At 53.0% G+C, this 27,706-nt stretch overlaps 10 protein-coding genes across 10 annotated transcripts; 5 read left to right on the top strand and 5 right to left on the bottom strand.

The window, feature by feature from the left end:
• Window positions 1-230: 230 nt before the first annotated feature.
• BKA58DRAFT_50794 (2-nitropropane dioxygenase precursor) lies at window positions 231-1,863 on the bottom strand. The gene is made up of 2 exons (XM_046175407.1): window positions 447-1,863; window positions 231-351 (listed from the first exon to the last, which is right to left on the bottom strand). The coding sequence occupies exon 1, from the start codon at window positions 1,627-1,629 to the stop codon at window positions 532-534; it is 1,098 nt and encodes a 365-aa protein (XP_046020803.1). The 5' UTR covers window positions 1,630-1,863; the 3' UTR covers window positions 231-351; window positions 447-531.
• A 715-nt stretch (window positions 1,864-2,578) lies between these two features.
• On the top strand, window positions 2,579-3,783 carry BKA58DRAFT_444124 (NAD-P-binding protein; the record flags this gene model as incomplete). Its single annotated transcript, XM_046174041.1, has 2 exons — window positions 2,579-2,661; window positions 2,718-3,783. 2 exons carry the CDS (start codon window positions 2,579-2,581, stop codon window positions 3,781-3,783), a joined length of 1,149 nt encoding a protein of 382 aa, XP_046020804.1.
• Window positions 3,784-3,824: 41 nt separating this feature from the next.
• On the bottom strand, window positions 3,825-6,087 carry BKA58DRAFT_393297 (uncharacterized protein). The gene is made up of 2 exons (XM_046171080.1): window positions 4,250-6,087; window positions 3,825-4,183 (listed from the first exon to the last, which is right to left on the bottom strand). The coding sequence occupies exons 1-2, from the start codon at window positions 5,747-5,749 to the stop codon at window positions 4,163-4,165; spliced, it is 1,521 nt and encodes a 506-aa protein (XP_046020805.1). The 5' UTR covers window positions 5,750-6,087; the 3' UTR covers window positions 3,825-4,162.
• A 4,303-nt stretch (window positions 6,088-10,390) lies between these two features.
• Window positions 10,391-11,764, top strand: BKA58DRAFT_393304 (ribosomal protein L13e). Its single transcript, XM_046171081.1, has 5 exons — window positions 10,391-10,448; window positions 10,567-10,632; window positions 10,690-10,720; window positions 10,786-10,945; window positions 10,993-11,764. The coding sequence occupies exons 2-5, from the start codon at window positions 10,580-10,582 to the stop codon at window positions 11,394-11,396; spliced, it is 648 nt and encodes a 215-aa protein (XP_046020806.1). The 5' UTR covers window positions 10,391-10,448; window positions 10,567-10,579; the 3' UTR covers window positions 11,397-11,764.
• BKA58DRAFT_50911 (uncharacterized protein) lies at window positions 11,711-13,533 on the top strand. Its single transcript, XM_046175409.1, has 3 exons — window positions 11,711-11,937; window positions 12,090-12,142; window positions 12,212-13,533. Exons 1-3 carry the CDS (start codon window positions 11,838-11,840, stop codon window positions 13,418-13,420), a joined length of 1,362 nt encoding a protein of 453 aa, XP_046020807.1. The 5' UTR covers window positions 11,711-11,837; the 3' UTR covers window positions 13,421-13,533.
• On the bottom strand, window positions 13,534-15,003 carry BKA58DRAFT_50853 (uncharacterized protein). Its single transcript, XM_046175408.1, has one exon. The coding sequence runs from the start codon at window positions 14,883-14,885 to the stop codon at window positions 13,647-13,649; it is 1,239 nt and encodes a 412-aa protein (XP_046020808.1). The 5' UTR covers window positions 14,886-15,003; the 3' UTR covers window positions 13,534-13,646.
• Window positions 15,004-15,247: 244 nt separating this feature from the next.
• On the top strand, window positions 15,248-17,705 carry BKA58DRAFT_50940 (S-adenosyl-L-methionine-dependent methyltransferase). The gene has a single exon (XM_046175410.1). It carries the CDS (start codon window positions 15,498-15,500, stop codon window positions 17,571-17,573), a length of 2,076 nt encoding a protein of 691 aa, XP_046020809.1. The 5' UTR covers window positions 15,248-15,497; the 3' UTR covers window positions 17,574-17,705.
• A 1,517-nt stretch (window positions 17,706-19,222) lies between these two features.
• On the top strand, window positions 19,223-20,354 carry BKA58DRAFT_393312 (uncharacterized protein). The gene has a single exon (XM_046171082.1). The coding sequence runs from the start codon at window positions 19,298-19,300 to the stop codon at window positions 20,207-20,209; it is 912 nt and encodes a 303-aa protein (XP_046020810.1). The 5' UTR covers window positions 19,223-19,297; the 3' UTR covers window positions 20,210-20,354.
• A 1,549-nt stretch (window positions 20,355-21,903) lies between these two features.
• BKA58DRAFT_369008 (GDSL-like Lipase/Acylhydrolase) lies at window positions 21,904-23,668 on the bottom strand. The gene is made up of 5 exons (XM_046168952.1): window positions 23,010-23,668; window positions 22,753-22,934; window positions 22,527-22,694; window positions 22,282-22,438; window positions 21,904-22,183 (listed from the first exon to the last, which is right to left on the bottom strand). Exons 1-5 carry the CDS (start codon window positions 23,265-23,267, stop codon window positions 22,052-22,054), a joined length of 897 nt encoding a protein of 298 aa, XP_046020811.1. The 5' UTR covers window positions 23,268-23,668; the 3' UTR covers window positions 21,904-22,051.
• Window positions 23,669-24,898: 1,230 nt separating this feature from the next.
• On the bottom strand, window positions 24,899-27,549 carry BKA58DRAFT_50960 (peptidase S8/S53 domain-containing protein). Its single transcript, XM_046175411.1, has 5 exons — window positions 26,127-27,549; window positions 25,723-26,072; window positions 25,466-25,671; window positions 25,286-25,415; window positions 24,899-25,232 (listed from the first exon to the last, which is right to left on the bottom strand). Exons 1-5 carry the CDS (start codon window positions 27,151-27,153, stop codon window positions 24,918-24,920), a joined length of 2,028 nt encoding a protein of 675 aa, XP_046020812.1. The 5' UTR covers window positions 27,154-27,549; the 3' UTR covers window positions 24,899-24,917.
• Window positions 27,550-27,706: the final 157 nt, after the last annotated feature.

Genomic DNA, 27,706 nt, shown 5'->3' on the forward strand with positions numbered 1-27,706 from the left:
GAGTCTGACATCACAGCAGCTCTGAACATACTTCATAGCCTAACGGAAGCTATACAAACAAGTGATTGGCCGTCCTTTAGCAACGCTCGCGCCACTTTCATACGGCAGCTAACAGCCGCACAGTTCAACGAGGTCATTGGCAGAATCTTAGATCGCACCGAATCTGCGCGGACTCACAGCCCTACACCACAGCAAGCGGCCAATTCTGCATCAGGATAGTTAAAAAAAATCCATGGCAGAGCAGAGGAATGATTCCAGAATTGCACAAATTGATAATTCGTGGACTGTCCTCTATCTCAACGGGAATCCCATCGACCGCAGCAAACCCGCTCCGCTTCTGCACCGCACACACTCCGGCCATCTTATCCAACCCAGGAATCCAGAACGCTACGAGCACCAGTCCATAGAAGCTGGAGAGGACTCTCAATCGGACTGAAGAGATAGACGGCTTTCTCGATATTGGAGTCAAGTAGCACGTAGGAACGCGGTACTTATGCTTTATCAACACATCAGCGATATCGTTGTGACAATCTAAACATTATCGTGCAAACCCTTGACAATCGTTGTTGCCTCTTCCTGTAGTCTCTTGACCAGACTTCCAGCATCTTCAACACTATGCACAAGGCCCACCGCAGCCCCTGCATATGTAGCCAGTCGTCCCTCTGGGCCCCATCCTGCATCCCCCAACTTCTCAGCCTCTTCATGTCGCTTCTTCAGTTCCTCAAACGGAACACCCGCTTGGTGATCATGCCAGCTCTTATTCGTGATACCGCGCGGGCTGTACTGCTCTGGCCATCCCACAGTACCCCTTAGATGATTGTACAGCATAGTCTTGGTGGTACTCTGAGCACCATCTGTAGCGCGTACAACTTCGTTCTGATAGCCTTTGCTGATACGGGCTTCGGTAGATGCGAGAAAACGAGTGCCCATCGCTACGCCCTGTGCTCCCAGAGCAAGTGCAGCAGCTACACCGCGACCATCGGCGATGCCTCCAGCAGCTATCAGTGACATACCGGAATCGCGAATGCTGTCGGCGACTTCGGGGAAGAGCGTCATGATGCCCATGCCGTCTGTGGCTCTTCCATGCCCGCCTGCTTCCGCGCCTTGGATGACTAGTACGTCTGGTCGATTGGCGCTCTTCGCAGCTTCTATACTCTCTTTCAGGGTGCCGACCTGAATCCAGATATGTATACCAGGTGATGCCTCTCGGAGGCGAGCCGTCCATTCATCCAACTCTTCCTGCCCTCGTCCAGGCGCGAACAGCCAAGCAGCGCAGGGGTGGTGTTCTTCCACTGCATTGGTTGCTGAATTAAGGTCCCCATTCCAGAGCTGGAATCCAACACCTACCGGTAATCGCATTCCAGCTTGAAATTCGTCTGGAAAAGTAGAGCCTTGTGTCTCCTGTAGCAGTTTGCGCAATGTGTTCAGATCGGTAGCGGTGTCTTCAGGTTTCGCGCTAGGACCAATGAAACCTAAACCACCAGCCTTGGACACCGAGAGTGCTAGATGCGGACCAGACATGACGCGCATCGGCGCTCCGACAACAAGGGGTGATGTGACCCAAGGGAAGACATTGCTGAGGTGTCTACGCGCTGCACCAGCAGTCATCGTGTTGCGTACTGCGTTCATCTGAATATACTACCGTTATCCGAGACTATGTTTCTGGGAGGAGGATCATGGACGTTGTAATCAGGAGAGTCGATAGTTTTGTATCACCACGTGGGTACCTACCTGCAGTGCGCACATCGCAACTCGCCATGCCATGCCGCTTCACATTTCCTAGCGGTGCTGGAAAACGATGGAACGTTTTCCACGGAGAAAGCCCCTTCCATGGTTGTGATTACGTCAAGGCACACGGAAAAGCACGAAAAGAACGCGCTCGCGTCTGGGGCGCGTTGAGATGACTAATGAGGGGGCAGTGTCGGGCCGACTCCTCATGTTAGCCGAACACACCTGCCCTCGAAGCACCTACATCCTCCGGCCCGGCCTAGGCAATGCCGTACAGTAACCTTTGTGAGTCGAAGTGCCGTGGTAATACCGAGAGACCTGAGTGTCTGAAGAGGCTCACTATGAACGCGCTTTTCCTTGATCGGCGGAGTAACCTCATTCCGCGAAGCATCCACCAGATCCTCCGGTTTGTTCGTCCGAGGCATGGCACCAACATACATTAGTACTACTCATTAGGTTCAGCACAGATGAGAGAAAACCCTCCGCGGTGGTTTCTTGAGACACCCAGTGGGGACACGTCGTGAGCTGTCGTTACGTCGACATGTCAGAGATGTCAGATAGTCAGAAAGTACATAATCGTACCCTGGTTAGCCTGACAAGTAGCAACAATATCCTAACTCCGCACTACGTACCCCAAGCGACTATCAACTAGCATCACCGTATCGACCGTATTGCGTACCTCTTCACTTGGTTTTGGCTATGTATCTGGATTCTAGTTAAGTTGAAACCGGACGAATAAACGACACTGCTCTGCTGATTTATATATCCATCATCGGCAGGATAGATTTTACAGTCCATCCTCACCTCACAGCAATTTATCTCACAACAGCAAAAACCTCATTTCATCAACATGCCTACCAGAGTCGGACTCATCGGCCTCAGTTCCGTCACTGGCGAAATTTCCGCCAGTCCAGGAGACAGCTGGGCCGCCAGGTATATACACCACTTCCCATCTTCCCAACCCAACTCCAACTAATGCACGCACGCAGCGCCCATCTGCCCTATCTTCTCGCCTCACTCCATTACGAGATAACCGCCCTGTGCAACTCCAGCATCCCATCCGCCCAAGCCGCTATCAAACGCTACAACCTGCCCCCAACCACCAAATCCTACGGCAGCCCCGATGATCTTGCACAGGACCCAGATGTCGACCTTGTCGTCTGCTCCGTCCGAGTAGACAGGCACTACGCGCTCCTGATGCCCTCTATCAAGGCAGGCAAAGACGTCTTCGTCGAATGGCCCCTGGCATCCAACCTAAGTCAAGCCCAAGAGATGCACGCCGCAGCCCAGAAGAGCGGATCCAAAACCATCGTCGGCCTGCAATCCCGCTCCAGCCCCTTTATCCGCAAGATGAAGCAGCTCGTCGCGGAGAAGACCATTGGTGATGTACTCAGCTCGACCCTAACATTCGAAATGGGATGGCCGGGTGATGTCGAACCACCTGCCAACGACTTCATGACCAAGAAAGAAAGCGGCGGGAGCTTCCTCAGTATCATTGTCGGACATACGGCGGATGCCGTGTTCCACGCATTGGGCGGCCTGGAAGAGTGTTCCGCGCTATTGACGACACGCTGGCCGGAGACGAAACTGCTCAAAGCAGATGGCAGTTTCGATCGCGTCGCCAAGCGCGAGACATCCGATCACGTCATGCTCCAAGGCATTCTCCTTAACAACTCCGCGCCCATCTCTATGGCCCTCCGACACGGAAAAACGTTCAAAGACACACCCGGTCTCACCTGGCGCGTTTTCGGCACGAAAGGCGAGATCCGACTTACTTCTGCCACGATGCTGAACACTTCTATGGGCGGAGAGAAGATCGAGGTGTACGATCATGAGAAGGATATTGTGGAGACGGTGGAGGCTGAGTATGAAGAGGTGGTTAGGGAGTTGACGCCAATGGCAAAGAATGTGGGCATGTTGTATGAGGGTTTTGTTAAGGGGAAGAGTGTAGAGGAGGGATTTGTGGATTTTGGGGAGGCGGTGGAGTGGCATGGGGTTATTGATCAGATGGAGAAGGCTAGTGAGGGGAGGAAGTGGGTAAAGATTGTGGGCTGAGGGGATGGGACGGTGAGCATAGTGTTAGAGTGAATTACATTCGTTTGTAGTTTATGATCTCTCGCTTGAGCGAATAATGCGCATATACATTGACTTCAAGTTCTGTCTAGACTAAACTTCCCCACACTCTCATGTCCCTCCACATAGTGTCCAAAAAAGCCCCACATGTCAAGGGCTATATTGCATAAACAATCATAAAGTATCAGCCAACCTCAAAGTCAGCCGCGCTAGCTAGCGCCATGCTCAAACAGCATTCATTTGCATGAAGGGTATCCAAACCTTGCGTTCCAAAAGCAAAAAGCAAAAAAGCAAAAAAAAAGAAACGACCCCTCCCTCAGAACGGCCGCCCAAACCATCAGAATCGTAAAACACCAAACTTTCAATAAGCTTGATAAACTCCCTGCCGCATATGGTCAGGAACAATATTCTTCTAATCTCGCAGCAAGCCGCCAATGCCGAGACCTACACCTTGATCGACGCGTCCGCGCTTCGGCGGACTTGTCTGAGTGCGGAGATCCGCTGTCGAGGGCATGCGGCCGCGCTTTAGCTCGCCGGCACGGGTTAGACCGGAGCCTTTCTTGACTTGGCCGAAGATTTTGCTTTGGACGAGGTTGGCTGGCTGGGCTGACGGTGGGGCAGACATCATGCCTTTGGTGGGCGGTGCTCTTTGCAGGAGATTTCGTGCCATTTGGCTGGCCTGGGATTCTGGGACTTCATCTTCCTCACGGTCGGTGAAGGCTTCTTCTTCGTCGACGCTGGAGGCAGTGATGGTGGAATTGCTGCTTTGGCGGCGGGTGTTTGAGGGCTTGGCTTGGTAGTGCGCTGGTGGTGCAGATTGAGGGATGTTGGTTGGCACGAAAAGTGGCGGTGTGCGGGGTACCTGAGGGTAGGCGGCTCTGCGATTCGGGGTCTGTGGCAGCGACGACATGGACTGCGCGCCGCGCTGATGACTGAAGCGTGATCTGGGCGCGTGTTGTCTGATGGGGGTTGTGGGCGCAGTAGCGACCTCCTGACTCAGCATCTTGTCGGCTAAGAGAAGAGCTTCGAAGTTGTTCTGACTTCTACTTTCTTCGGAGAGGGCTGGCGGCACCCTGTTGACACGATTCCTGGGGGTTGGCTGATGAGGTGTGCCGTAATTTGAACGCGGTGAAGATTGTTCGATCTGCTCAAGAAGAGGTGCGATGTGATCGCGGTTCTTGCGAATCCTCGTCTTCAAACGGTCATTCTCATCCAAGAGGCTAGCAAGCTCGCCCTCGCGATGCTCAGTCAGACGTTTCTGCTGCTCAAGCATGTCGCGAAGCTCTTCATTCTCACTCTGCAGCATCTGGTTCTGGCGGCCCATCTCTGATAGCAAGACAGCATTGGCTGCATTTGCAGACTCATGGTAGGTCTGCTCTGGGGTGACCATGTTGTTGCGGCGCTTCTCTTCAGCTTGCTGAAGAACGTCAAGCTCTCTCTGCGCCATGGCTAGCTCAACAGCCATTCGGCTTGCAGACTCTTGACTCTCCATTACAGCCATGTTGTATTGAAGCTTGTAGTGGGCTGCGGAGAGTCGCATGTCGCGTAATGCATTGGAAAGACTGTTGACCATGGTTCTCAGCTCCTCGGCAGAGGCACTGTTCACCTGATCCTGCGGGTACAGACCTGCACCCATGTCTGTCAAAGCAGACGGCTGATTGGGCAGTTTGCTGGTTGGTGGGGGAGACGTGAGTTGTGGAGTCGGGGGAGTAGGCGTCCTCATGACTGCACGAGTGTTTGGGATTTGAGAAGAGGGTGGAGGGGTCATGGAAGAGGTAGTCCGGGGTGCGGGGGAGGTAAACTTGTGGTCTGGGGATGCGAGTTTTGACATTGCGAGTGCTGCGGACTCAGCGGGCGATGGAGAACAAAGCTTGGGTGGTGTTTCGGGGAGTGCGTTCTCGGTCGTAGGCATCAATGAATCTTGGTACGACGTTGCGTGGGACTCCATCTTGCCTCAGGCGCAACTGGCCTAAGCAGTGCGACACACGTCAGGAAGATATGGAGGCGGTATTTGGTCGAGAAGAATTGCGCTTTGTCCAGTCCAACTCTGACACGCGGGGAGAGAGGTGTCAAAGAGCTGGGGGAGCTGGCGTGGTGGGCGACGCGGTAGAGGTGACGAATACGATACGGTAGGAGCAGGGGTGCGCGTCGATGCGCGTTTGCCAAAAAGAAGTCGCGGGGTTTATGCGACCGTGATAGCGTGCAAACGGCAGCGAACAGGTGTTTGCGGAAGACGTGGCTCTCGTAACGGGTGTGTTGGGTGTGTGGGTGACGCTGTCGTCGGTGCGGAAGGCGCGTGGAGCGAGGTTGAGGAAGGACCCGCCGGTCGTCCTTGCTCAATACCAACCGGCGCTAGGCCTGACCTGTCAGTGCAGCAGAAACATGGCCCTCCCTTTGGTTTCACGGGGCAACGGTCGCCTCCCGCTCGCTCAGACGCTCAGCTGGACCCGGCGCGGAGAATTGGTTCTCGAAAAGCAACCTGGCGACAAGTGGAGGACCCTTAATTTGGTTGGACGTGTGTTTCGCCTGTGCAGTCTTGCATGAACGACTTCCCAACCCTTAGGCGTTGTATCGTATAGCGCGCTGTCTGACAGCATCACCATGGACCAGTCCTCGTCCATCCCGCGCCCGTCTGGGATACCGCGGCCGGCACCGGCTTCTCGACTACCAGTGCTCAGGCCGTCCAACAGTGTTTCCCAGCTGCGCCAGCCCGCCTCGACGGAACAATTGCGTAAGAAGCCGTCGCTGTCGTCCATATCGCGCCCGACCACGTCGACGCTGCAGAAGAAGACATCGAGAGCATCCCTTGCTTACTCCAGTAACCCCCTGACGGCCTCGAGCCCTGTGCCTGACAATACAGCCTCCAAACGGTCATCCATCGCACCCTCTTCGAACCGCAGAGCGAGCGGTATTCCCAACTTCGGCCAACGGCGGACCTCGACCGCCGCCTCAAGTACTAATGACGCGCCCGTCTTCAAGCGCCCATTTGCCCGTCCACCGTCACGCCAGACGAATGCATCGCGGTCATCCTCGATCGCTCCGGCCAAGGAAGACGATACACTGGGTAGCCTAGAGGGCTTTAGGTCAGCCTCGAGGGCATCTTCGCGAGCAAGTTCGAGAGCCGGATTCCGCGACAATGAGCCCGAACCGGAACATGCGGACTCAGCTATCGACGATTTGTCCAGTCCCATCAGTCCTGTGAAGCTGGAGAAGAGGAAGGGCCGCCCGTCGCTCTCAGAACGGACGGCAGAGACTCTGTCCAACCTGCCATCCTCGCCAGCACCAGGCAAAGGAAGACGTAGATCGAGCTTCTTCAATGCCGACAATAACATGGCCCCTCCGGTGCGGCCGGGATCCGCCATGTCAAATAGTAACGGCAGTAGACCATCCACGAGTGATGGTGCCCCGCACCCAATACCAGCTACACCGAAGCGTTTCGGTGCGCCTTCGAACAGGCTGTCTATGACCGCACCTGGAAAGAGAAGCGTTAGTGCAAATGTTGGCACACCCGCTGCAACGCCAAGTAGGCGTACTTCGATGCTACAGCCTGTGTCGACTGTCAAGAAGCAGCCATTGGCTCCGGCGCAGAACCTGCAAAACACACCCAAACCACGCCCGCTGACGAATAGTAAGAGTCTCACGGGCATGCGAACACCCCGGTCTCGGCCGTCCCTGAGCAACGTCTTCGGCCAAGCAATATCACCGCCCGGCACTGCTACATCCTCACCAGCCCGGGATACTCCGGTTAAGAAAACACCCGATACCGTCCGAAGGGTTCCAAGCTCTTCCACTGCCTTGCGCGATCAAATCGCGAAGGCCAGAGCTGCGAAGAAAGCAGACGTCGAAGAAGCACCAGTTGAGGCACCGCCGAAACCCGCCAGCTCTTCCAATGCGCTGAGAGAGCAGATTGCAAAGGCTAGGGCAGCTGCGAAGCAGGCAAAGGCTGAGCCGGTGAGGAACAGCACTCCACCCACCGATGTCATCGTGCCCGATCCTGCCGAGATTGCGACCTTTGACTTTGGTCTTGATGACGATCCCTTCAACCAGCGGCCCAAGGGGGGCAAGTCCGTGCTGCGCAGACGGATTGATGCCGCCCGATCAGATGGCCGCTTAAACATTGCTGCGATGGGACTGAAGGAGATCCCTGACGACGTACTTTCCATGTACATTTACGACCCCAACGATACCAAGGTGGCATGGGGCGAGGTAGTAGACCTGTCTACTATCCTTGCTGCGGACAATGAGCTTGAGATTCTTCCCGACAGCATGTTCCCTGATGTGTCAGTTGAAGACATGATCGATTCGGATGAGGCAGGTCCTCAATTCGGAGGTGTACAGAGCATTGACTTTCACGGTAACATGCTGCGAGAGTTGCCTGTAGGCCTGAAGCGACTTACGCAGCTCTCGAAGTTGAACCTTGTAAGTCACACTATCAGTAAGATTCCACGATATCTTGGAGCTAACATCGCCTAGTCACGGAACAAGTTGCCCATGGAGATGCTAGACGTAATCGCTCAGATCCCGACCTTGAGGGAATTGAAGCTAGCAGAAAACGATCTCAACGGAGATCTCTCCTCAGCGCTATGCGATCTCACGGCATTAGAGATCCTCGAGCTGCAATCGAACAAGTTGACAAGCATACCGGCAGACATGCAGCGTTTGACGCAGTTGCGGACACTGAATGTGTCGGACAACCAGCTCCGATCCCTGCCTAGCGAGGTCTTTTCTGCAACCCTTATCGAGCTTCAAGCGTCGAAGAACCGCCTGGAGGGTACACTTCTCAACCTGAGCTCAGTACCACATCTACAGGAACTCAACGTCGCACAAAACTCGCTCACGTCTCTGTACGATGGCGATGTGATTGAACTGCCTGCCCTCAAGACGCTGAATGTCTCAACGAATAAGCTTACGTCGTTTCCGGAAGTGTCGACTTGGATCAGTATGACGACGCTTCTAATCGGCGAGAACAAACTCTCAACCTTACCAGAGGGTTTCGTGATGCTTCAACAACTACGTACTGCAGACTTCACGGGCAACGATATCACTCAGCTTGATGAGAAGATAGCCTTGATGGAGAATCTGGAACATCTCACAGTCGCAGCGAACCCGTTGCGCGATCGTAAATTCCTTACCATGGGCACCGATGACATCAAGCGCGATCTGGCATCGCGACTACCGGCCGAGGTCTCAGCCGATGTGAATGACGAATTCGAGAATGGTGTTACAGAAGAGGCTCAGCCGATGTGGCAACTTACACCATCGGGCACATTAGACCTAGCAGACAAGAGCATGTCCGATTTAGAGCTCGATGAAGTCACCATGGAAGTCATGGTCAACGGACTGCGTCAATTGCAATTGCAGCGAAACAAGTTCGAGACTATCCCGTCTATAGCGGCGCAGTTCGAACACCTGACATTACTCGATCTGTCTAGGAACAGCATTGAAGTTCCTCTGTCAGCGTCCATCGAACTTCCCCAGCTGCGCGATCTCCGTCTCGCCAGCAACAAGATCAACTCTCTCACGCACTTGACAACATATCTCACGGCGCCTCTGCTTGTAACCTTGGACGTGTCGATCAACCGTCTCGCAGGTGCTCTTCCGACCCTCCATGTAGCTTTCCCCGCGCTCACAACGCTCCTCGCATCCGACAACAGGATCTCCGAGGTATCGCCTGAGAGCTTGCACAATCTTAGAATTGTGAACCTGGGCAACAACGATATCGAGCGTCTGGAACCGCGTATCGGCTTGCTGCAAGGCACCCTGACAGGTTTCGAGGTCGAAGGAAACAAGTTCAGGGTACCCAACCGACAGGTACTTCAAAAGGGTACCGATGCTGTTTTGACCTGGCTCAGAGACAAGATTCCCAGGGAGAGTTGGAAGAGCGCGGAGAGCTCCAACACCGAGTTCTTCGATGCGGATGATGGTGGCTTTTGAATCTTGATTCTTCTCAATGGGGTGGTGGTTTAGGGCTTCTTGTTGTGCCGGGTTTGGTTTAGAGTGCACTTGTGCGGTTTCACTTCTTTGGATACACTTTAGCGTTTTGTAATGTCTTCGTGTACATTATGTACTCACTACAGGAGAGTACTATAGGGGTGTTTAGATTATTGTTTACAGTTTATTTCGAATGGATGTAGCGATACTTTCGGAAAAGAGCGGTTCCCAGTCAACAGTATTAAGGTGTGACAAGGTCTTACATCATCATCGAAGGGGTGAAGTATCACTACACTGGCATGTATGACGAAAACACTAAAGACAGCTGAGTCTAAATAAACAAAATGCCATATGGTTTCAAGCAATTCGTCTGGAAGGAAGTTGAACTTGCGCAACAACGACTCACCTCAAGTCAGGAAGCAACCGAAACGTGCACTGCCATTTCCATGATTAGAAAATCGATTACTGACAAGACCTTAAAAGAAGTAGTCATTTGATCTTTTCCTTACCTAGGTATCTGGGGTGGACTTACTGTTGGTGTTGCTGCGCAAGCCAAGGTTCGCAGCCTATCACGCTAACGTCGGCGTCGGCAAAACGTACCGCCGGAAACTCGGTTGGCCCACTAGCGCTAGGAATGCTGTCGAAATTGGCGAGCGAACTTCAAGATTTCTTCCTCGACAGCCGTACGATAACTAACCCACAGGTCAGCCATCGAGGTACGTCTACCATCTTCGGAGTGCGCAATCGAACGAGCGCAATCAAAACGAATTCGCCGTCGACACTGCGCGCTTCCATACACCCCCACGAGCGAAGGACGAAGGCTGATTAGGGCAGACAATCCGACACAATGGCGATCAAGCACAACCAGCAGATTCAGAAGAATCATTTCCACAAGGACTGGTGAGTTTGCGATTGGGAAACTGGGAACTTTGATGGCATTGGGCTAACATTCCGTAGGCAACGCTACGTCCGCTGCCACTTCGACCAGGTAATTCCCCTCTCACGTCGCTGAGAGTAGTGGCGCCTGTGTTCAGATTTCTGACAGTACGATAGCCTGGCAAGAAGACGTCCAGACGCAATGCTCGCGTTGCCAAGGCTGCGAAGGTAGCCCCCAGGCCCGTCGACAAGCTCAGGCCCGTCGTCCGCTGCCCTACCATCAAGTACAACCGCCGTGTCCGCCCCGGCCGTGGTTTCTCTCTCGTTGAGCTGAAGGGTATGTTGCTCTATCAAATTGCGCAAAGCGTTCCTAACATGTAGCAGCCGCCGGTATCCCCCGCAAGTTCGCCCGCACCATCGGTATCTCTGTCGACCCCCGCCGCCAGAACCTCTCCGAGGAGGGCCTCAAGGCCAACGTCGAGCGCCTCCAGGAGTACCGCAAGCGCCTCATCCTCTTCCCCCGCCGCAACGGCAAGACCAAGTCTGGTGACGCTTCCGCCGAGGACGTCAAGGCCGCCAAGAGCGCCGACAACCTTGTCCAGTCCACCGCCGCTGCTCTGCCCATCAAGAACGTCGTCCAACTCGAGGAGGGCCCCATCGGCAACTACGAGGCCACCGAGAACGCCTACAGGAAGCTCCGTGACGCCCGCTCCGAGGCCCGCCTCGTCGGTCTCCGTGAGAAGCGCGCGAAGGCTAAGGCCGAGGAGGCCGACTCCAAGAAGAAATAAACTACTCGCTGAAGTAGTTGCTTGGTTCTTTGCTATGGCTTACGACAATATAAAAGTCAGAATTACGATTCGGCGATGGGTATTCCCAGCGTGGGCTTTCCCAGCATGGGCGGCGTCATGGTTAGGTCTGTCAAATAAATGACAGCATGTGAATGATACCTAGTTTTGCAAATGCAAGCCGTGCCTCCCATTCATCTCCTCATCGTTTTCTCTATCGTTCTCTCACAAGACACACCCTCTTTACCGTAGGGCACTATCGGATTGTTCGTGATGTGATATTCGAGCGCGTAATACTCTTCACCTGGAGTTGAATCCCTGGTATCACCGTTCACCTAGATTTTAGTATTGATGATCACCTTTACAAACGGACATCGCTAGCGTGGTTCGTGCTGCTATGAGCTCCCCCACCTCACATCATCTCCATCATAATACCACAACATTATGCAACAAGTGCGCGGTACAAGCTACGAAGTCTTCAGCACTCATTTGGAAGCACTCCCAACAGTTTCCAGTGAGCCGGTAGTCGGCACGCTCCGCAAAGGTAATTCCTGCCCGCTCAACTCCCACGTCGTATACATCTTAGTGTTGAATTGGCATCCATATACACTGTGAAAGGCTGATGTTTTCTCCTCGCATTGTCTAACTCTGGGAGGTATCCATAGTAAGCACTACAGTCACTCACTCATTTTCTAGATCTCAATATCTCTTTCGCTTTCACGCCGAGCTATCTCAATACTACAGTAACTGTTAGTCTCTCCGAACTTCCCTCTTCCCTTTCAAGAGAAATCAGACTCAAATCTACAATGGTGCTCAAGGCTAAGAAACATTTCGCCGCGGCACAGGCAAACACCACCGAAGCCTCGCCCGCAAACGAAGTATCCTGTGATCTCAGCGATCAATCAAGCTCCAGCGCCAGCCTCGTCATCTACACGCCCCCAGACTCCGGCACCGAAAACGACAACATGGCTTCAACTGCAGGCAACAAAGCCGCTTCACCTTCCCTCCCAGCGGGTACAGGACTAGAAGCCGGCGACATGTCCTTCACCATTACCACGACCCACAGTCCCAAGCCCGTCCTCCAAGACCCCAGCGCTGCCAACATTAGCAAGCGCGAGTACATCTACTTCCTGCCTTACCCTCTGCCGCCAAACACCGAGATTCCTTACTCCATCCACCTCCCGCACAAGAACCCGCTAAACCTACCATCTCACCAGTTTGAGCCTACATCTACCTTGGTACTAACAAGCCCCAACCATACCTTTGTCGATGTTCGTATCTACAAGTCCTTCTCCAAGCTCAACAAGAACAAGAACGCCAATACCCCCTCCCTTCTCCTTTCCACTGAGTCCACCAACCAGGGAAACTCCGCTCACCTAGACTGGGCCTTCGCCGGCACCTCGACCAGCGTACCCGTCACGCCTCCCCCCACAGGCCCGCAGCACGGAAAGTCTGCCAAGAAGGTCACGAATGAAACTTGGAGTAACGTCACACACTCTACCTGGACGCACTGGCTCGACTCGCGCTTCCCCGTCGGCCACAAAGACATCCCCGTTGATGAGGGCGACATGTACCCCATTGCTCCCGGGTTGACGCTCGAGGTTGGGCATGGATACCATCCGGCGCTAGGAGCTGTCAAGACGCACGAGGAGATGTGGAGGGATGTTGATGCCGAGTCCACGGAGAAGAGCGGTAGTAAGACCTGTATTGTGATGCGGTGCCAACATGATGGACCGGGTGTTAGGGGCGTGGTTGTTAGGTTGGGACAGTATTGTCAGGGTATCGTCATGTGGGGAGACAAGGTTACTGTTGAGCGGTGGGAGTGGCACAATGCTAAGGACAACAAGGACGTGGTTGGTGGAAAGACAGCAAAGGAAGAGGTAAATCCGTGGAAGAGGACTGTGAGGGTGGGTGATGGCTTTTTGCCTTGCGGCGTTACGTTTAGGCCTGAGATTCTGAGTGTGGGTGCGGTGGTCAAGTTTCAGGACTTTGAGTGGGTGGTTGAGGAGTGTTGGGAGTGGAAGTAGGTGGAGGTGCTGAGTGGGTTAGGATGGTATGCGTGAGGAGCTGACACGACGAGGCTGAGATGAGTATGCACCTGAGCGGACGAGGACGAGGACGAAATATGGTTTGTATGATAGTATGAGATCGCTGACAAGTTACGATGGCTACATCATGTAACTGACAGCCATGAAATTCTGAATTTCTGAAAAACACCCAAACTGCATTCGGACATCTAAGCCTATACATCCATCAATAATCATACCCCCACCCACCTTGCGCCGCCCTCCCTACTCCCTCCCCATTACTCAACGCCCTCGCAACCTGAAACCCCTGCGTCAGCACACCAACCGCATTATCCACACCAACATGCCCACTCCTAAACGTCCCGGGCACAGGCGGATCCTCACCCCTCGCCATAACCGCTCTCATCATCTCCTCACTCGCCTCGCCCTCGTACCTCTCCAGCACCAGCCGCCTTATCGCTACATGCCACTCTCCCATCCACTCCTCCTCCGTAACCGTCGTATACACTTTCCGTCCCGAATGATCAGTCTTCGAAAACGGCCACGTAGCACGCACAACGCTCCAGCGTCGCGTCGCAAAGAACAAGATCGGCCAGCTGAATATCCACAGGAAGGTCAGGTAGAATACCCAACGAAGCCACGTTTTCAGCCTCCAAGCATTCACACGGTGGGACGTGTAGAAATCGACGTTTGCATCTTCGACGGGGAAGGTTATGGATATGTTGCCCCGGTAGTTTGTAGATCGGATTATGCCTTCGATTCTATTACGAAGGTATGCTTCATCCAGACCGGCAACCTCGCGCCTTAGACGGAAGATACGCAAAGCACGCGGGGAAGCGCAGTATCTATGGCACCATTCCGTCAAGCCTGGTTTCTGAACACCACCTACTTCAATATCCTGTCTCGAGCCCGGAGCCCTACACTTGAGAATCGTGCCGCGGTGCGTTTTCTCGCTGTTTTCGGCCGTGCTAAGGGTCATGGTGCCTGAGTTGTTTGCAATGTAGTGCGCGTGGATGTATTTGGACAGGTTTATTACGAGTCGGAAGTCGGTTACACAGCGCGACTCGGTCTTATTGTTCTTCTTGGTGGTTTCGCGGTGCGTGCCCATTATGTAGATGAGGGGTATTGGGGCGGCTTCGGCGAGGACACGGATGGCGTTTTCGAGGGCGGCGGGGTCGGTGTCGTAGAGCGGTTCTTGGACGTTTATGGTAGTGTTTACGACGGGGTTTCCGTTCTTGAAACATGGTTTCGCGTGGTTCGTTGATGAGGTTGGGGGCGCGATGTGGTGGATGGGGATCGAGGATGCGGGCGTGTTGCTGGTTCCTGCTTCGCTGTCGGTGTAGGAGGGTGGGAGGCCGGAGATTTCGGGCGCATCGTCGTAGGTGTAGTCGTCGGGGGTGGTGTGGAGGGAGACGGCGTCTGGGTCGTCGCGGTAGCTGGGCGGGGGGTCGGAAGGTCTGCCCATGGTGTAGATTCTCGAGTGTGTGGGGAAATATCAAGGAAAGATATGAGAGAGTGATGAGATAGAAATTGCGATTGAGATGAAGGAGGAAAGACAATACTCAGGTGTGGATGAGGCGTTCAAGGGGCCGGTGAGACGGAACAGGAGTCTCAGCCCATTTCCAGGCAGCAACTCATCCATTGGTCTACACGGAATCCTAGTGCACGCGATGAATATACCTTACTATGATCTCATATTCCTAGAATAGTGGCGCCGTTTTGTGCGTCAGTGCAAGAGAATTACGACAATGCGCATTTGGCATATCCGTCGTGTGAAATGGGTAGTGATAGTCGAGAGTTGTGACGCGGGGAAGTCGCGCGGTGACGCTAAATTTAAGCTTAACTCCGAAGCCAAAATTTTGGAGCTCGACGCGACAGGACCGTGGATGCGCCGTGACTCTTTACTCAAGCCACAACTATCGCTGGATTCAGATCGACCTCCAGATTCACCACCAATCTGGCCTCCATTATATTTTGGATACGCTGCTCGCGCGCCTCTCGAGCCCCTTCACACCTTCCCCGCAGAGCATGGGCAATCAGTAGCTCTTTCCCACGCGCATTTCACACTTCCCTCACCATGGCCTCTGCCGACGTTCCCATGACCGACGCAACTGCGCAGACTATCGATGCGACGCCGCAGGCCGACCAACATATCAGCCACGACGGCAAAGAATACACCACCATCAAGGAAGGCCTTGCGCATATTCTCGTCCCCCATGACATCCCCACGTCCACCGACCCAAGGCTATCCAAAGAGGAGCATGCAAAGCAACAAGTCTTCTACAACCCTATACAGCAATTCAATCGTGACCTAACTGTACTTGCGATCAAGACATTCGGCCTGGACTCAATACAGCGGAAACTGAAGAAGCACGAGCAGTTCAAACAGAGGAGGGAACGCACGCGATTACGAATACAAGCAGAACGGGCGGCGGGAGGCGCTCCGAATCGTGGGAACGGTGAGACTGAGGCTCCTACCGCAGACGAAACTTTGTCTAAGAAGAGGAAGCTTCCAGAGGCTAATGGTGAAGAAGGCGCGGTTCATCCGAAGAGGCAGAAGACATTGGAGAATGGTGACAACGAGGAGGAAATGGAAGGTGCAGAGGCTCAGGAAGACTCTACTGGTGCAAATGGAGGACGCACGCCCTGGAGACCATCCTTCAGTATCCTCGATGCCCTATCCGCGACCGGTCTCCGTGCCCTGCGATTCGCGAAAGAGGTTCCATTTGCAACCGCCGTTACAGCAAACGACATGTCACAGAACGCCGTCGACTCTATCAAGCTCAACGTAAAGCATAATAAGCTCGAAGAGACGGTAACAGCGAAGACTGGCAATGCCATAGCCTACATGTACAGCTATTGTGATAAGAAGGGCTACGATGTCATTGATCTCGATCCATACGGCACTGCCGCTCCCTTCATCGACTCGGCCATACAAGCCATCAACGACGACGGATTACTGTGTGTAACGTGCACCGACTCCGCCATCTTTGCGTCGCACGGCTACCTCGAGAAGACCTACTCGCAGTATGGTGGATTGCCATTCAAGGGCGAGCCCTGCCACGAAGGCGGCTTACGCTTGGTTCTACACGCCATCGCATCTTCGGCGGGCCGATATGGAATGGCTATCGAGCCCTTACTTTCACTTTCCATCGACTACTATATACGAGTGTTCGTACGAGTGCGCAAAGCGCCCACAGATGTCAAGCTGCTCGCCGGCAAGACCATGCTCGTCTATCACTGCGAAAGCGGCTGCGGTGCATGGACCACCCAGTTCCTTGCTCGCAACAAAGTGTTGAAGAACAAGAATGGCGATCCAATGTACAAGCATGGCTTTGCACAAGGGCCCTCCGCGGACCAGCACTGTGAGCACTGCGGCCACAAGACCCACCTGTCAGGACCAATGTACGGCGGGCCGTTGCATAATGTCGGTTTTATCGAAAGAATCCTAGCGCAGCTAAATGAAGTTGACAAGCAGACGTACGCGACAACGGATCGTATCGAAGGAATGCTGCATACAGCATTGGAGGAGATCACATTTGGCACCAAGCTGGACAAGTCAAACGGGGCGCAAAAGACTCAGGTCCTAGATCCCCTCATCCCGAAGTCCGATCCTGCAGAGGTAGACCACCACCCATTCTTTATCATCCCAAGTTCGGTAGCGAAGATAGTTCACTGTTCAGCGCCGCCGTTGGCAGCCATGCGGGGTGCGCTACGACATGCGGGGTTTAGGGTGACGATGAGCCATTGCAAACCTGGCTCCATCAAGACCGACGCATCGTGGAATGACATCTGGCACATTATGCTCGAATGGGTGCGGCAAAGAGCGCCGCTGAAGAATCTGCCCAAGGCAGGAAGCCCAGGCGCCGCCATTCTGGCAAAGTCAAACGCAACAGGGTACACAAAAACCTCAACTGCCGACGTAGCACCTGCTCAAGTACCGGCCGATCCGGCGCCTGAAGCGCAAAGCAATGAAGACAACAGCGGTGATGGTTCGGCGACGACACCCGCAAAAGATCTGCCAGCTTACCTCAACACCAAGTTCGAGGTCAACTTTGACGAGAAGCTCGGCAAGGATCACGACAGGGGCAAATATGTCCGCTACCAGCTTGCGCCCAGGGAGAATTGGGGTCCGATGTCGCGCGCGAAATAATTCCATCATCAGCGAATAACAACAATTCCACTATGAGATCCCAGCTCGCACGTTTATCGCTCCACATACTGCGCTATGCAGAACGCGTTGTTTACGCGCATCTCTCCAATAATCATCTTGCGTGGCACCATGATGTTCGCCGTTCGTCAAACATCGGCGGATGTTGCGCAGATCTAACGTCATCGTCCATGTGCTTAGGTAAGGGGTAGACATGCAAGCTGCATCGGTAATTGCCATGTTCCTTGCCCATATTGCAGATGCACGTTATTTTTTTTTGCGGCCAATGCTTTTGCATCCACAACTGCGATGCACATCCTGCAGCATGCGATGGGATGCGTGGAGAGCGCTCATATGGCCGCATCGGTAAACAACCAAGCGGAGCTGAGCCTGTTTCTGTACCTGCAGATTCTCATGTTTACCCGAGCCTGAGGCTACTGGGCGAGTGCCATTTGAGTTACTGGGTTCGCCGCCACGCGAGGCTGCCGCTCCGCGGGGGCGAGTATCTGGATGTACCGGCTCGCGATTTCTCAGCAAACAAATGTAGACCGGGTGTATGCTTAAGCGTTGCACTACTCCCAAAGCGCACTGGCGACATCGCCGAAGCCTTGGAAGGAACCCGGTTTTGTTAATTGGAGCTGTTGATCTCTTGCGGGGCGGGAGTGCTAGCGGCTCAAAACTTAAACGCTCCACCATGTCATCACGTCGTCACGTTGTCTGCACGCGGCAAATCGTGGAAAACACGCCTCCTGCGTGCACGCGTTCACGCAGCGCCGAGGTTTTCCAGCAGGCATTGAGGAGCACGGTGCAGGCAAGATTCAGCAGCGCATCCTCTGATTCGTCCGAAATAGCTTCCCGATGCCAGTTCCGAGATTCCCATGTTGTGGCCGACTTTTCGATATCTGCGGCTTGCACTACCGCATCCGTTCAGTCATGAAATCATAGCTGTTAGACCTATTTCGGCGGCGATGCTTGTGGTCATCGATGTGAAATCAGTAGGAAGTAGCGTTGACGCGATGCGGTCACTGATGCGCGACGCGTGTATATAACTATTACAGACGCCGTCCATTGTTCCAACCGCACAACACCTCGACCCGACAATCGACTTCAAGATGTTGACCAAGAGCCTCTTCACCACTTCGGTACTCGCAGCTTTTGCTGCTGCCGCTCCTGCGCCCCAGGACGGCTACAGCGCTGCTAAGCCTACTGAGGACGTCCCAGGCTACACCAACGCGGATGCCAGCTTCTCCGTTACCTTTACGCCAGCTGCTACACCCGCTTCGGTTTTCGGTCCTGACTCCCAGGTCGCTGCCATCCCCACCGCACCTGGCTCAGCTCCTCCACGAAGGAGCTCAGATGTCACTGGCGCCACCAGCCATGGCCCATATGATGGTACTCCCACCACCACCGGAGCTGCTAAGGCGCCTACCACCATCGGCACTGCCATCGCTCCTATGCCCCCGAACCCCACAGCCACCTACTACAACACCAATGGCAAGCCCCAGAACCCCATGCCCATCCCTTACACGCCCGCTGGTGGTCTCGGTACCAACGGTAGTGAGCCCCGCTACATGGTGAACAGCGACTTTGACTACGAGTCCATCACCCTGGGTCTTTACCAGGAATGGATTGAGCTGGACCTGTTCAACAACGGTCTCGCCATCTTTTCCGCAGAGGATTTCCTCGACGCCGGTCTGACTGCTGAGGACCGCGCCTACATTGCCTTCATGGCCCAGCAAGAGAGTGGCCACGCCACCCTCCTGACCAACATGCTTGGCGAGACTGCTCCTCCCCAGTGCACCTACAACTACCCTTACCGCACTGTTCGCGAGTTCATCGACTTCAACCAGAAGCTCACCCGCTGGGGTGAGTCCGGTGTCTGGGGCTTCCTCGCCCACTTGGACTCCCGCGAGGTCGCCTCCCTCCTCTCGCAATCCATTGCCACCGAGGCCCGCCAGCAAATGTCTTTCCGCCAAATGCTCGGCCTTGCGCCCCAACCCGTATGGTTCGAGACTGGCATCCCGCAGTCTTGGGCATGGACCTACCTCGCACCCTACATCAGCTCGTGCCCTGAGAACACAACTCGTCTCGCATGGCAAAACTTCCCCACGTTGCTCATCGACAACCAGTCCAACCCCAACCGCTTCTCGCCCAATGATACCAAGCCACACGAGGTAGTTGGCGACCGCATCGCTGACCCCTCTGACTCCACCATCCCCGCCGATGAGTCCTGCGTCAACATCAACGGCACCGAGCACCCAGGTTACTCCTGTGGACCTGCTATCGCGCGCAACCACAGCGAACCCCTCTCCTTCCCCGGCAAGAAGATCAACTTTACCTGGGAGAAGCCCGGTCAGGCTGTCGGCCCCAACAACTCTTACGTCACGGATACCAGTGCCGGCGCCCCCGCGTACGTTGCGTGGGTCAGCCAACTGAACTTGACATACACGCCCCTTGAGGTCACCGGTGAGAACACTGGTTTCACGTACCAGCCCGCTGCTGAGGTCTACGAGGGTGACCCATCCGTCAACGGTACTATGTTCGTTGCTCTGACTGATGCCAACCCGTTCTTGACTCCCTTCAACTTGAGCATGATCAACCCCCACGTTGTTGCTCTTGGTCTTTACCAGGCCGGTTAAGTCTGTCGGTCAGGAACGACAGTGTGAGAACGCTACTGCAGCGATGCATAAAGATTGGATGAGGCCTATGAGCCATGTAATTAGTTGAGGGAATGTTTTGTATGATAGAGATAGGCAATGGATGATTGAGAAGGAAGTAATGCGTAATGATACCAATTCTTCGTCAACAAGCGTCTTGCTGCTGTGCCCAAGTGATCTGATGCGCATATTATGCGGCACTACACTAACCTTGCTTCATGTATTTGCACTTGGCAGTGCGTATGAAACCTGCTTTCCCTTTAACATTCCTTACCTTCCTATACTCTTTGACTCTGGTTCAATTTTCCAAAAACGAGCGACATGGATATCATGGGTGTCTGTGCCTCCGTTCTCTCCTCCCAGAATCCGCTATCCATTCAACATATGTACAGAAAATCATCGTCCAGCAATGCGTGTTTGCCCGAGACCCCAAAAAGCATACATGATAGCTGCACGTATGTTCGAACCGCAACACCATCGGTACACTTATCCATGAGCAGTGCGCTCGCCTCTCCAAAAACACTATCAAATCGTTCTTAGGTTCCGGGGTTTTCCATATAAAACTTCTACGACAGCACGCTCTCACTTCTCTTGTTCTATCCTCACTCCAATACAGCGAGCTTCAAACCTCAAAAATAATGAGAGATATGCACATATGGCTGTCGCTGCCCTTCTCTGCTGTTCCTCAAGGTTGCAGCAACTGTCGCGTTTATATATTACCAAAAAGACATCGAGCATGCGCATGCTTGTCCCAGACCCGAAACTGCTTGACACGATGGCGATGAGAGGTGTGCACTCGCCCTTTGCAAAGTTATTGGAAGGTGTACTATAGTCCTTTGGCCTTACGTATAGAAACATCTCCGGCTCCATTTACTTCCCTGTATTTTCCAACACTTCAAAAAAACCCGCCAGTCGTTCCAAAAATCGACCACGGGAACCCCATGTTGGCTTTTGGCTTATCGCTTTCTGTTCCATCAAAACCATATGCGCTTTACTCAGGTGTACTACAGAATTCCACGCAGACTTTGCAAATGTCCGTCTGAGATCCAAAACGCTCCTCTCGCCGGTCATGGTAGTCGTGCGCTCGTCTCCCTGTAAATCGTCCAGAACCCGCAGATGTCTCTTGGCTGCCTTCTCAATAAAATGATTACCACCTAACACTGTGCTCCTTTTACTCCAAAATCTATGATACTCACAACCATGAATTTTGGTTCTCCAAAATCCGAACAGACCTAAGCCATGGGCGATATGCTCTCCTCTCGTCTTGCCAAAATCGTACCTTATCCTCCGCTGTCTGCCATATACAACAAATACCGCGTTCCTCACTTCTACTTTAAAACGCCTGCACTTCCAGTCATGAAACCGAAAACACACCCGTCCGCATACATGTTCTGCCGAGTCCAAAAGAGCTCTTCGGTGAGCTGATGAGAGCTGCGCGTTCGCCATTCTCAAACCTTTTCAGGAGCTACGGCCCTGTTTCTGGCGTTTCTTGGAAAGTACCCACGAGACCACCTCTCTACTTCCACTTCTATTCTGAAGCTCGCATACCTCAAACAGTGGGAACTGAATTCCAAAAAAAGTTGGTGACAAATCCATGACCATTTTCGCTCCTCTCGCTCCATTGCCCCTACTATACAGTAGTGCGCTGTATCACTGAAGAACATGGCCACGCCATTCACGGTTCCGCGGAGTCCGAAAGGAAACCAAGGTCATGCACGATGAGAACTGCGCGTTCGGCTTCCCGAATCTTTTCCAAAATGGCAGAACTGAAGAAACCATGTCTTCTGCTGAGGTTGACCACGCATTTGAGACTATACTTGATATCTAAATCGGCAGGGTAGCATTAGCAGGCAAACAACTGCCCCTCTCCATCTCAATCCTCGCGGTGGCATTGACCACCAATCCCGCCAACGGGCTAGTTCCGCACTTCAAACCCAGTACAAATGCCTGGCTATGCTGTTCCTTTGTTAGCCAAAATGGCCTATATCCAGTGTCATGACCGAACAAAAAACGCAAAGAGAACCAGCCATGTGTGGGAAGAGAGGAGAACGTACCACATCTGCCAAAAATGGCGCCGTATGCGTATGATCCATCGGATACACCTTATCCACCACTTCTTTCCCCAGTAAACGTTGAGCTTGTGCGGCGTAACTTCCATGTTGCACGAAGTAGACATGTGACGACGGACCGCCCAATTCAAGGGCCGATAGCCTACGCGACACGTCAGTTAGACTCATTCCCTACTTTCCCAAATCAAGAGAGCAGATTTTGATGTGGTCGACCTAGTGATTCCACATACATGTTGTAATAAGCAAATCTCGAAGGCGTGAAGCTGTAACTTCCAGACTCCCATACGTTGGTGGGGAGCTGCGATGATATGACGATGCCGGAGGCGCCTAGAGAGAGGAAATTGGATGCTGCGGATTTGATGTAGGAGGGGAATGTGTGGACAACCTCTGTAGCGTTGCTGTTACGTGGGCACATCTATCAGCGTCTGTGGGTAACCATGATATGGAACGACTCACTTGAATGTCACTGTACACGTTTCATCGCCTACACCAGGGCAAGGTGGTCGGCCTTTGTCGCCTGTTGAGCTGGTGGAGCCATTTTGAAGGGCGCCGGCGTCGTTAATGCCGAATTCGATTATCACCCAGTCGCCGGGTTGGAGGGCTTTGGCTATTCTGTCGAAGCGACCTTCGCGTGTGAACTGTAGTAGTCAAGCATTAGCCAATTTCCCTCATCATTTTGTGCTGTAAAAGAAATAGAACGAGAAGAGACGGACCGAGCGCGCGGATCGTCCGGCATATGCGGAGTTGTTCACTTTGGCGTTGGTGCCGAATGAGTACTGGAGGTATTGACCCCAGCCTTCTGTACCGTTGTGACCGCCATCTGGCGCGGTCGTAGAGTCGCCTGCGATCCAGATGGTTGGTACGGTTGCTCTTGCGGCTGCACCTGTGTCTCGCTCGGAGGGGCTCTGTGGTAGCGCCGAGGCCGCGCTGCTGAAGCCTAGGAGATATGGTAACGATGTTTGGAGCTTCATACTGAACGGGTTTACTTAAGCGTCTAAACAGTAGCAATAAGATCCGATTCAATGCGACACCAGCGAGTATCAACCTCACACGTCCGCAGACATTGCGCCAAGCGCTCAGTACTTATACCGACACCTCCACAACGCCACCGGAAGATATCATCTCTCCAACTTGTCGCAAGGGGTTTAGCAACGCCATCGGCAGGCTAGCTCATCTCCGCAGTTCAAACACGTTAGAAGTTGCGGAAATAGCATCAAGGAATGACGCCGATGCGGAGTCCCCGCATCGTCCAGGGTCAACCCGCACTCGGTCGTCGGGGAAGCAATTACCGAACAGTCCGAATCTTCCGTCGCTCGAAAGGAGGAAACAAGAACACAGAGCGCGTAGGGAAAGAGCTGTGGTGTTGACGGACCGGCGATGCAAAGAGTATGGATGACTTCGGGAGCGTGACGCGACGCGAGGACGAGGTCTCTGACGTCATCGGCACACATCGACAAACAAGGGGGTCGCGGAGGATGCAGAAGTACGGACACTTTGTACAAAACCTGATCTAATCAGGCTGAGTGTTCTGTCTTCTAACTACATCTTGCGCAGAACGAAACAACAAAAATGTGGTCCTCAGGCGTTATGAGTTGCGCGGCCTCCTTTGGCGTTCATGCCATAGAAATCTCAGCTGCACCTGGACGTGTCTTCCTGTCTCCATGCCTCCTCGAATTCTATCTGCAAACTTGGATATGACGACTACCTTCGTACAACAACCATCGTAGACGCTGCACACGTCTCGGGAAGACTGGTGCCTTTCGGCTATGAAAGCTTCTGCTGTTTGGCTACCATCTTCCTCAACACACCACTGGATCTTAATTCTCTCCTAAACAAAGAAAATCAACCGCCATGTGATTTCCTGCCTGTCAGGCATCTTTAAATATACCATTATCGAAACGACCGCGAAATAGGACATGGGTCTTGATTTTGCATGTGAAAGGTTCGAGATGATTCTTCATGGCGGCAGACATGTTCGGCTTGGCGTATTACCTCCCAGCGGTCGTGCGTTGACGTTCGATATAAAATGCTACCTCTTTTCTCCTTCGTCTTCTTCCATTAACATTGCGCATTCACTGTTCTCTAAAATAAAGGTCAACATGATGATGTCGTCCGGTTGCTCGCAGCCAACACTTAAAGTACTTCAAAACAACGGTATCGCTTTGTTAGGTGTTTGCGCCGACTAAGAAAAGACTACCTTGCAATCACATGCGGACTCTGATTTCGCATATTTTCAGAGCGCTTCCAGATCAAATGCGTGTTACAGTGCGCGTCGTCTAAACTCTCAGTCTTCCAGCTTTTTCTTCCTCTTTATACTCTCAATCAAAGAATTCGATACAACTTCCAAAGCGTGCACGCGGCAACTACATGTTTGGCAAGCAGTCTTCTGTGTTTCTTTGGTGCAAAAGCTGGTATTCACGCAACCATGTCACCAAGCACGGAGCAGAACCAGCATATGAGAGAAAAGATCATGAAAATTCGACAGGATTGTGCGCAGTGATAGAATTCCATAATGGCCATCACGCCATCCGTATACTTGCCCGCGCAACCCGTGTACCAAACACCCCCTTCGCCATCAAATAAAACCCTCATATACTCTGTCCTTCAATCCCAACCATCATCTAAGTACAAGTAACATCACCAAGCCCCGACATCTCCCTCACAGCATTTTCAACATCCCCTACACTCATACTACTCACAAACATAGCCGTGAAGGAATCTCCGCCGGTGTAGCTAAACGAATCATCTCCGAACTTGTCCTTAAGCGAAGCTTCGTCGCCCCAACCAGATCCGGTGACCTCCCATTTCCCGCCGCCAAGGCCCTGCTCGAGAACCTTGCAAGCTGCTGTGTTTGGAGGTGGTGCTGGTGCTTCTGGCGTCGGCTCGGGTTCTGGTTCGGTCTCGGGTGAGGGGCGGTTGTGGACGTTACAGATTTCCTGTGGTGTTGTTAGCCAGTGGTCTTAGGCAGGGTTTGGAGGAGAACACGAACGTTCTTGAGATCTTCGTTCGTGACCTCACCGCCCTCGACGATCGGACGGCCTGGGACTGATTGCTCAGGTGTAAGAGCTCTCTTGGTGAAGAGAGAACGCTTGGCTGCCGCATCTGGGAGATCGCAAAGCCTAGTCTCAAATTAGTCTCGAGATATATTGAATGGAAGGACGCATCGTACTGGTTAAGCGCCAAGTTGTACGGCACTTTGAGACTCTCCTTTTCGGGCCTTGGCGACGCAAAAGGATCGTCACTTTCGTCGAAGGGGTTGTCATTCCTGATTTCTGCATGATCTAAAATGAACTTTTTCATATCTGCTGGTACACTGCCGTCATGCCAGTTGCTGCGTAGCGCAGGGATGCCGAAATAGTATGCAGCAAGTCCGGCCTGTCGTCATTAGCATCTTTTGTTGAACTGAAGGTGATGACGAATACTCACGATTGCTGGGGCCGCAAGGGATGTTCCGTCTTCCGTTATGGTGGAGTCATCTGCTTCGTTATGCTTCGCGCAAACAACGTCGACTGCCCCTGCGTATATGTCGACCTGACCACCTTGACCGTTACCTTGAATGGTTGGCACATAGTATTTCCCAGCATTATCCACGCCGCCCACGGTGATCATGCTGAATCTATCGTCGGTGCCAAAGGATTGCGGTACGATGGAATCCAGGGTACGAGATCGCCCCTCATTGCCTGCGGCGGTAACAAATGTGATGTCCTCTTCCTTACATTTTTGAAGTGCACGCTCCATTGCATTCACTTTATTAGGGTTTTGAGCTTTCGTCCAACCTGTATTCTCCATCAGTACTTTTCACTGCAGGGTTCATGAATGACAATACTCACCGTAGGATAGGTTGATAATGTACCTTGCGTTGGGGTCGGTATTTTTGGTTCTCTGGTCAGCGATGTCTTTGAAAGTCCATGCGAGAGCAAATTCCAATGCGGAGTCGGTAACACCTCGCGGTAGAAGAGTAGTTTCGTCTGGCTTCAAAGGGTTTGTAGCTGAATTCCTCAATTTCACGACAACGAGGTTAGCTTTGGAAGCCACGCCACTGACATATCCAGCTGCAATACTCGCAACCATCGTGCCGTGTCCAGTGATGTCTGTCATATCCTCTGGTCCCTTCTGATCATCTCTAAGTGGGATCCCGGCTAGCGTGTGGCGATTAGGAACGAAAAAGTCCCTAACTTCGCGCTCGGAGGAATCGAAATCCTGGTGAGTCTTGCGATAACCGCTATCGAGCACATAGATAGTTTGGCCTTGCCCAAGAGAAGGCTCAAACACATAATTCGGTAGCTGTGTGGGATCATTCCTCTGGTTCCTCGCTGAAAGTAACTTGAGATGACCTGCACTGTCATCTCTCTGGTTGAGGAATGTAGGCAGTTCGGCTCTCGTGGTTAGTGAACTCGGGTCGCCGTACCGAGGGATGACGAGTAATTCGCCAGATTCTTCAGTGATCGGGTTGGCCCATGCTATGATAGGATCCTCGCGGACGATCGCGGCTTCAGCGTCAGTGAGGTTCAGGTATTGGCAAGAAACCCATTCGACTCCATCGAAAGCGATAATATCGCCCTCTTTGTCCCCAAGTGGTGGCTTTTTGGCGAACTCCTCGTACTGGGCTCGTGTTATCCCGTTCACCGTGCTGACCAGATATGCCTTGGGGATGTCTTCTTCTCTCTTGACTTGTTTCCCGGTATCCTTTGGCGGGTTGACCGAATCGATGGGGCTGGCTAATACAGTTCCTGCTTTGTCACTTGTACCCATTCTGCGATGGAGGGCGACACCAGGGCCACTTGTAGAAGCTCCGATAGATGTGTGTGCCAGGAAGGCCACAATGGCTCCCAGAGTAAAGTGCGAAATGCGAACCATGTCGGATGGCTTGGCGAAGCGGGGAAGTTCACAGCGAATCGGGTAAAGAGGCGTTCGATTGCCCAATCACTGGAGTTATGTTCTGATGTATGCGAAAAGAATGATAGGTAGGAGATGGTATGAGAGTAGACGTTGCTGAATGCGTGTGTATGATCTGAGGCTTGAAGCACCGTATCCTGTTCTTCTTATACTTAAAAGCATGAACAGAGTATAGAGTAACCGGCTGGATCATCCCTCAGTGGCATGCAAAATAGATCCATGCCGCCAACGTAAGAATTTCGGTTTGATGCTTGACTCCTGCCTAAGATTTGAAGCAGTCAGCCTGTACGGGGTCGAAGGGCGTAAGGCATGTTAAAGTGGTTTATCTTTGGATAAAGTGGAATACCCGCTTTATGGCACGGAAATTAGTGTGAAAATTGTGTAGAATTCGCAAAAAATACTGTTGTACGGCACAAGGTCCATGTTAATGAGGGAGAGCTTTGCTCAACAGCTTGGAGACGAGTCCCGCTGTCTGATGGAGATGCATCTTTCAACGGAAACATCCAAAGAATGT

The sequence above is a fragment of the Alternaria rosae genome, assembly GCF_020736505.1.
Source record: "Alternaria rosae strain MPI-PUGE-AT-0040 chromosome Unknown BKA58scaffold_11, whole genome shotgun sequence".
In the NCBI taxonomy this organism is placed as follows: domain Eukaryota; kingdom Fungi; phylum Ascomycota; class Dothideomycetes; order Pleosporales; family Pleosporaceae; genus Alternaria; species Alternaria rosae.

Coding starts and splice junctions, on each gene's coding strand:
- BKA58DRAFT_50794 (XM_046175407.1), bottom strand. CDS start 1,629: ATGAACGCAGTACGCAACACGATGACTGCTGGTGCAGCGCGTAGACAC.
- BKA58DRAFT_393297 (XM_046171080.1), bottom strand. CDS start 5,749: ATGGAGTCCCACGCAACGTCGTACCAAGATTCATTGATGCCTACGACC. Junction 4,184..4,249: donor GCGGACGCGTCGATCAAGGT/GTAGGTCTCGGC, acceptor CATATGCGGCAG/GGAGTTTATCAAGCTTATTG.
- BKA58DRAFT_393304 (XM_046171081.1), top strand. CDS start 10,580: ATGGCGATCAAGCACAACCAGCAGATTCAGAAGAATCATTTCCACAAG. Junction 10,721..10,785: donor TCCGCTGCCACTTCGACCAG/GTAATTCCCCTC, acceptor ACAGTACGATAG/CCTGGCAAGAAGACGTCCAG. Junction 10,946..10,992: donor CTCTCTCGTTGAGCTGAAGG/GTATGTTGCTCT, acceptor AACATGTAGCAG/CCGCCGGTATCCCCCGCAAG.
- BKA58DRAFT_50911 (XM_046175409.1), top strand. CDS start 11,838: ATGCAACAAGTGCGCGGTACAAGCTACGAAGTCTTCAGCACTCATTTG. Junction 11,938..12,089: donor AGTCGGCACGCTCCGCAAAG/GTAATTCCTGCC, acceptor CTCATTTTCTAG/ATCTCAATATCTCTTTCGCT. Junction 12,143..12,211: donor ATCTCAATACTACAGTAACT/GTTAGTCTCTCC, acceptor ATGGTGCTCAAG/GCTAAGAAACATTTCGCCGC.
- BKA58DRAFT_50853 (XM_046175408.1), bottom strand. CDS start 14,885: ATGGGCAGACCTTCCGACCCCCCGCCCAGCTACCGCGACGACCCAGAC.
- BKA58DRAFT_50940 (XM_046175410.1), top strand. CDS start 15,498: ATGGCCTCTGCCGACGTTCCCATGACCGACGCAACTGCGCAGACTATC.
- BKA58DRAFT_393312 (XM_046171082.1), top strand. CDS start 19,298: ATGGCCCAGCAAGAGAGTGGCCACGCCACCCTCCTGACCAACATGCTT.
- BKA58DRAFT_369008 (XM_046168952.1), bottom strand. CDS start 23,267: ATGAAGCTCCAAACATCGTTACCATATCTCCTAGGCTTCAGCAGCGCG. Junction 22,439..22,526: donor AGATTTGCTTATTACAACAT/GTATGTGGAATC, acceptor CGTGTCGCGTAG/GCTATCGGCCCTTGAATTGG. Junction 22,184..22,281: donor CGCCATTTTTGGCAGATGTG/GTACGTTCTCCT, acceptor ACAAAGGAACAG/CATAGCCAGGCATTTGTACT.
- BKA58DRAFT_50960 (XM_046175411.1), bottom strand. CDS start 27,153: ATGGTTCGCATTTCGCACTTTACTCTGGGAGCCATTGTGGCCTTCCTG. Junction 26,073..26,126: donor CATTATCAACCTATCCTACG/GTGAGTATTGTC, acceptor TGGAGAATACAG/GTTGGACGAAAGCTCAAAAC. Junction 25,416..25,465: donor TACAACTTGGCGCTTAACCA/GTACGATGCGTC, acceptor ATTTGAGACTAG/GCTTTGCGATCTCCCAGATG.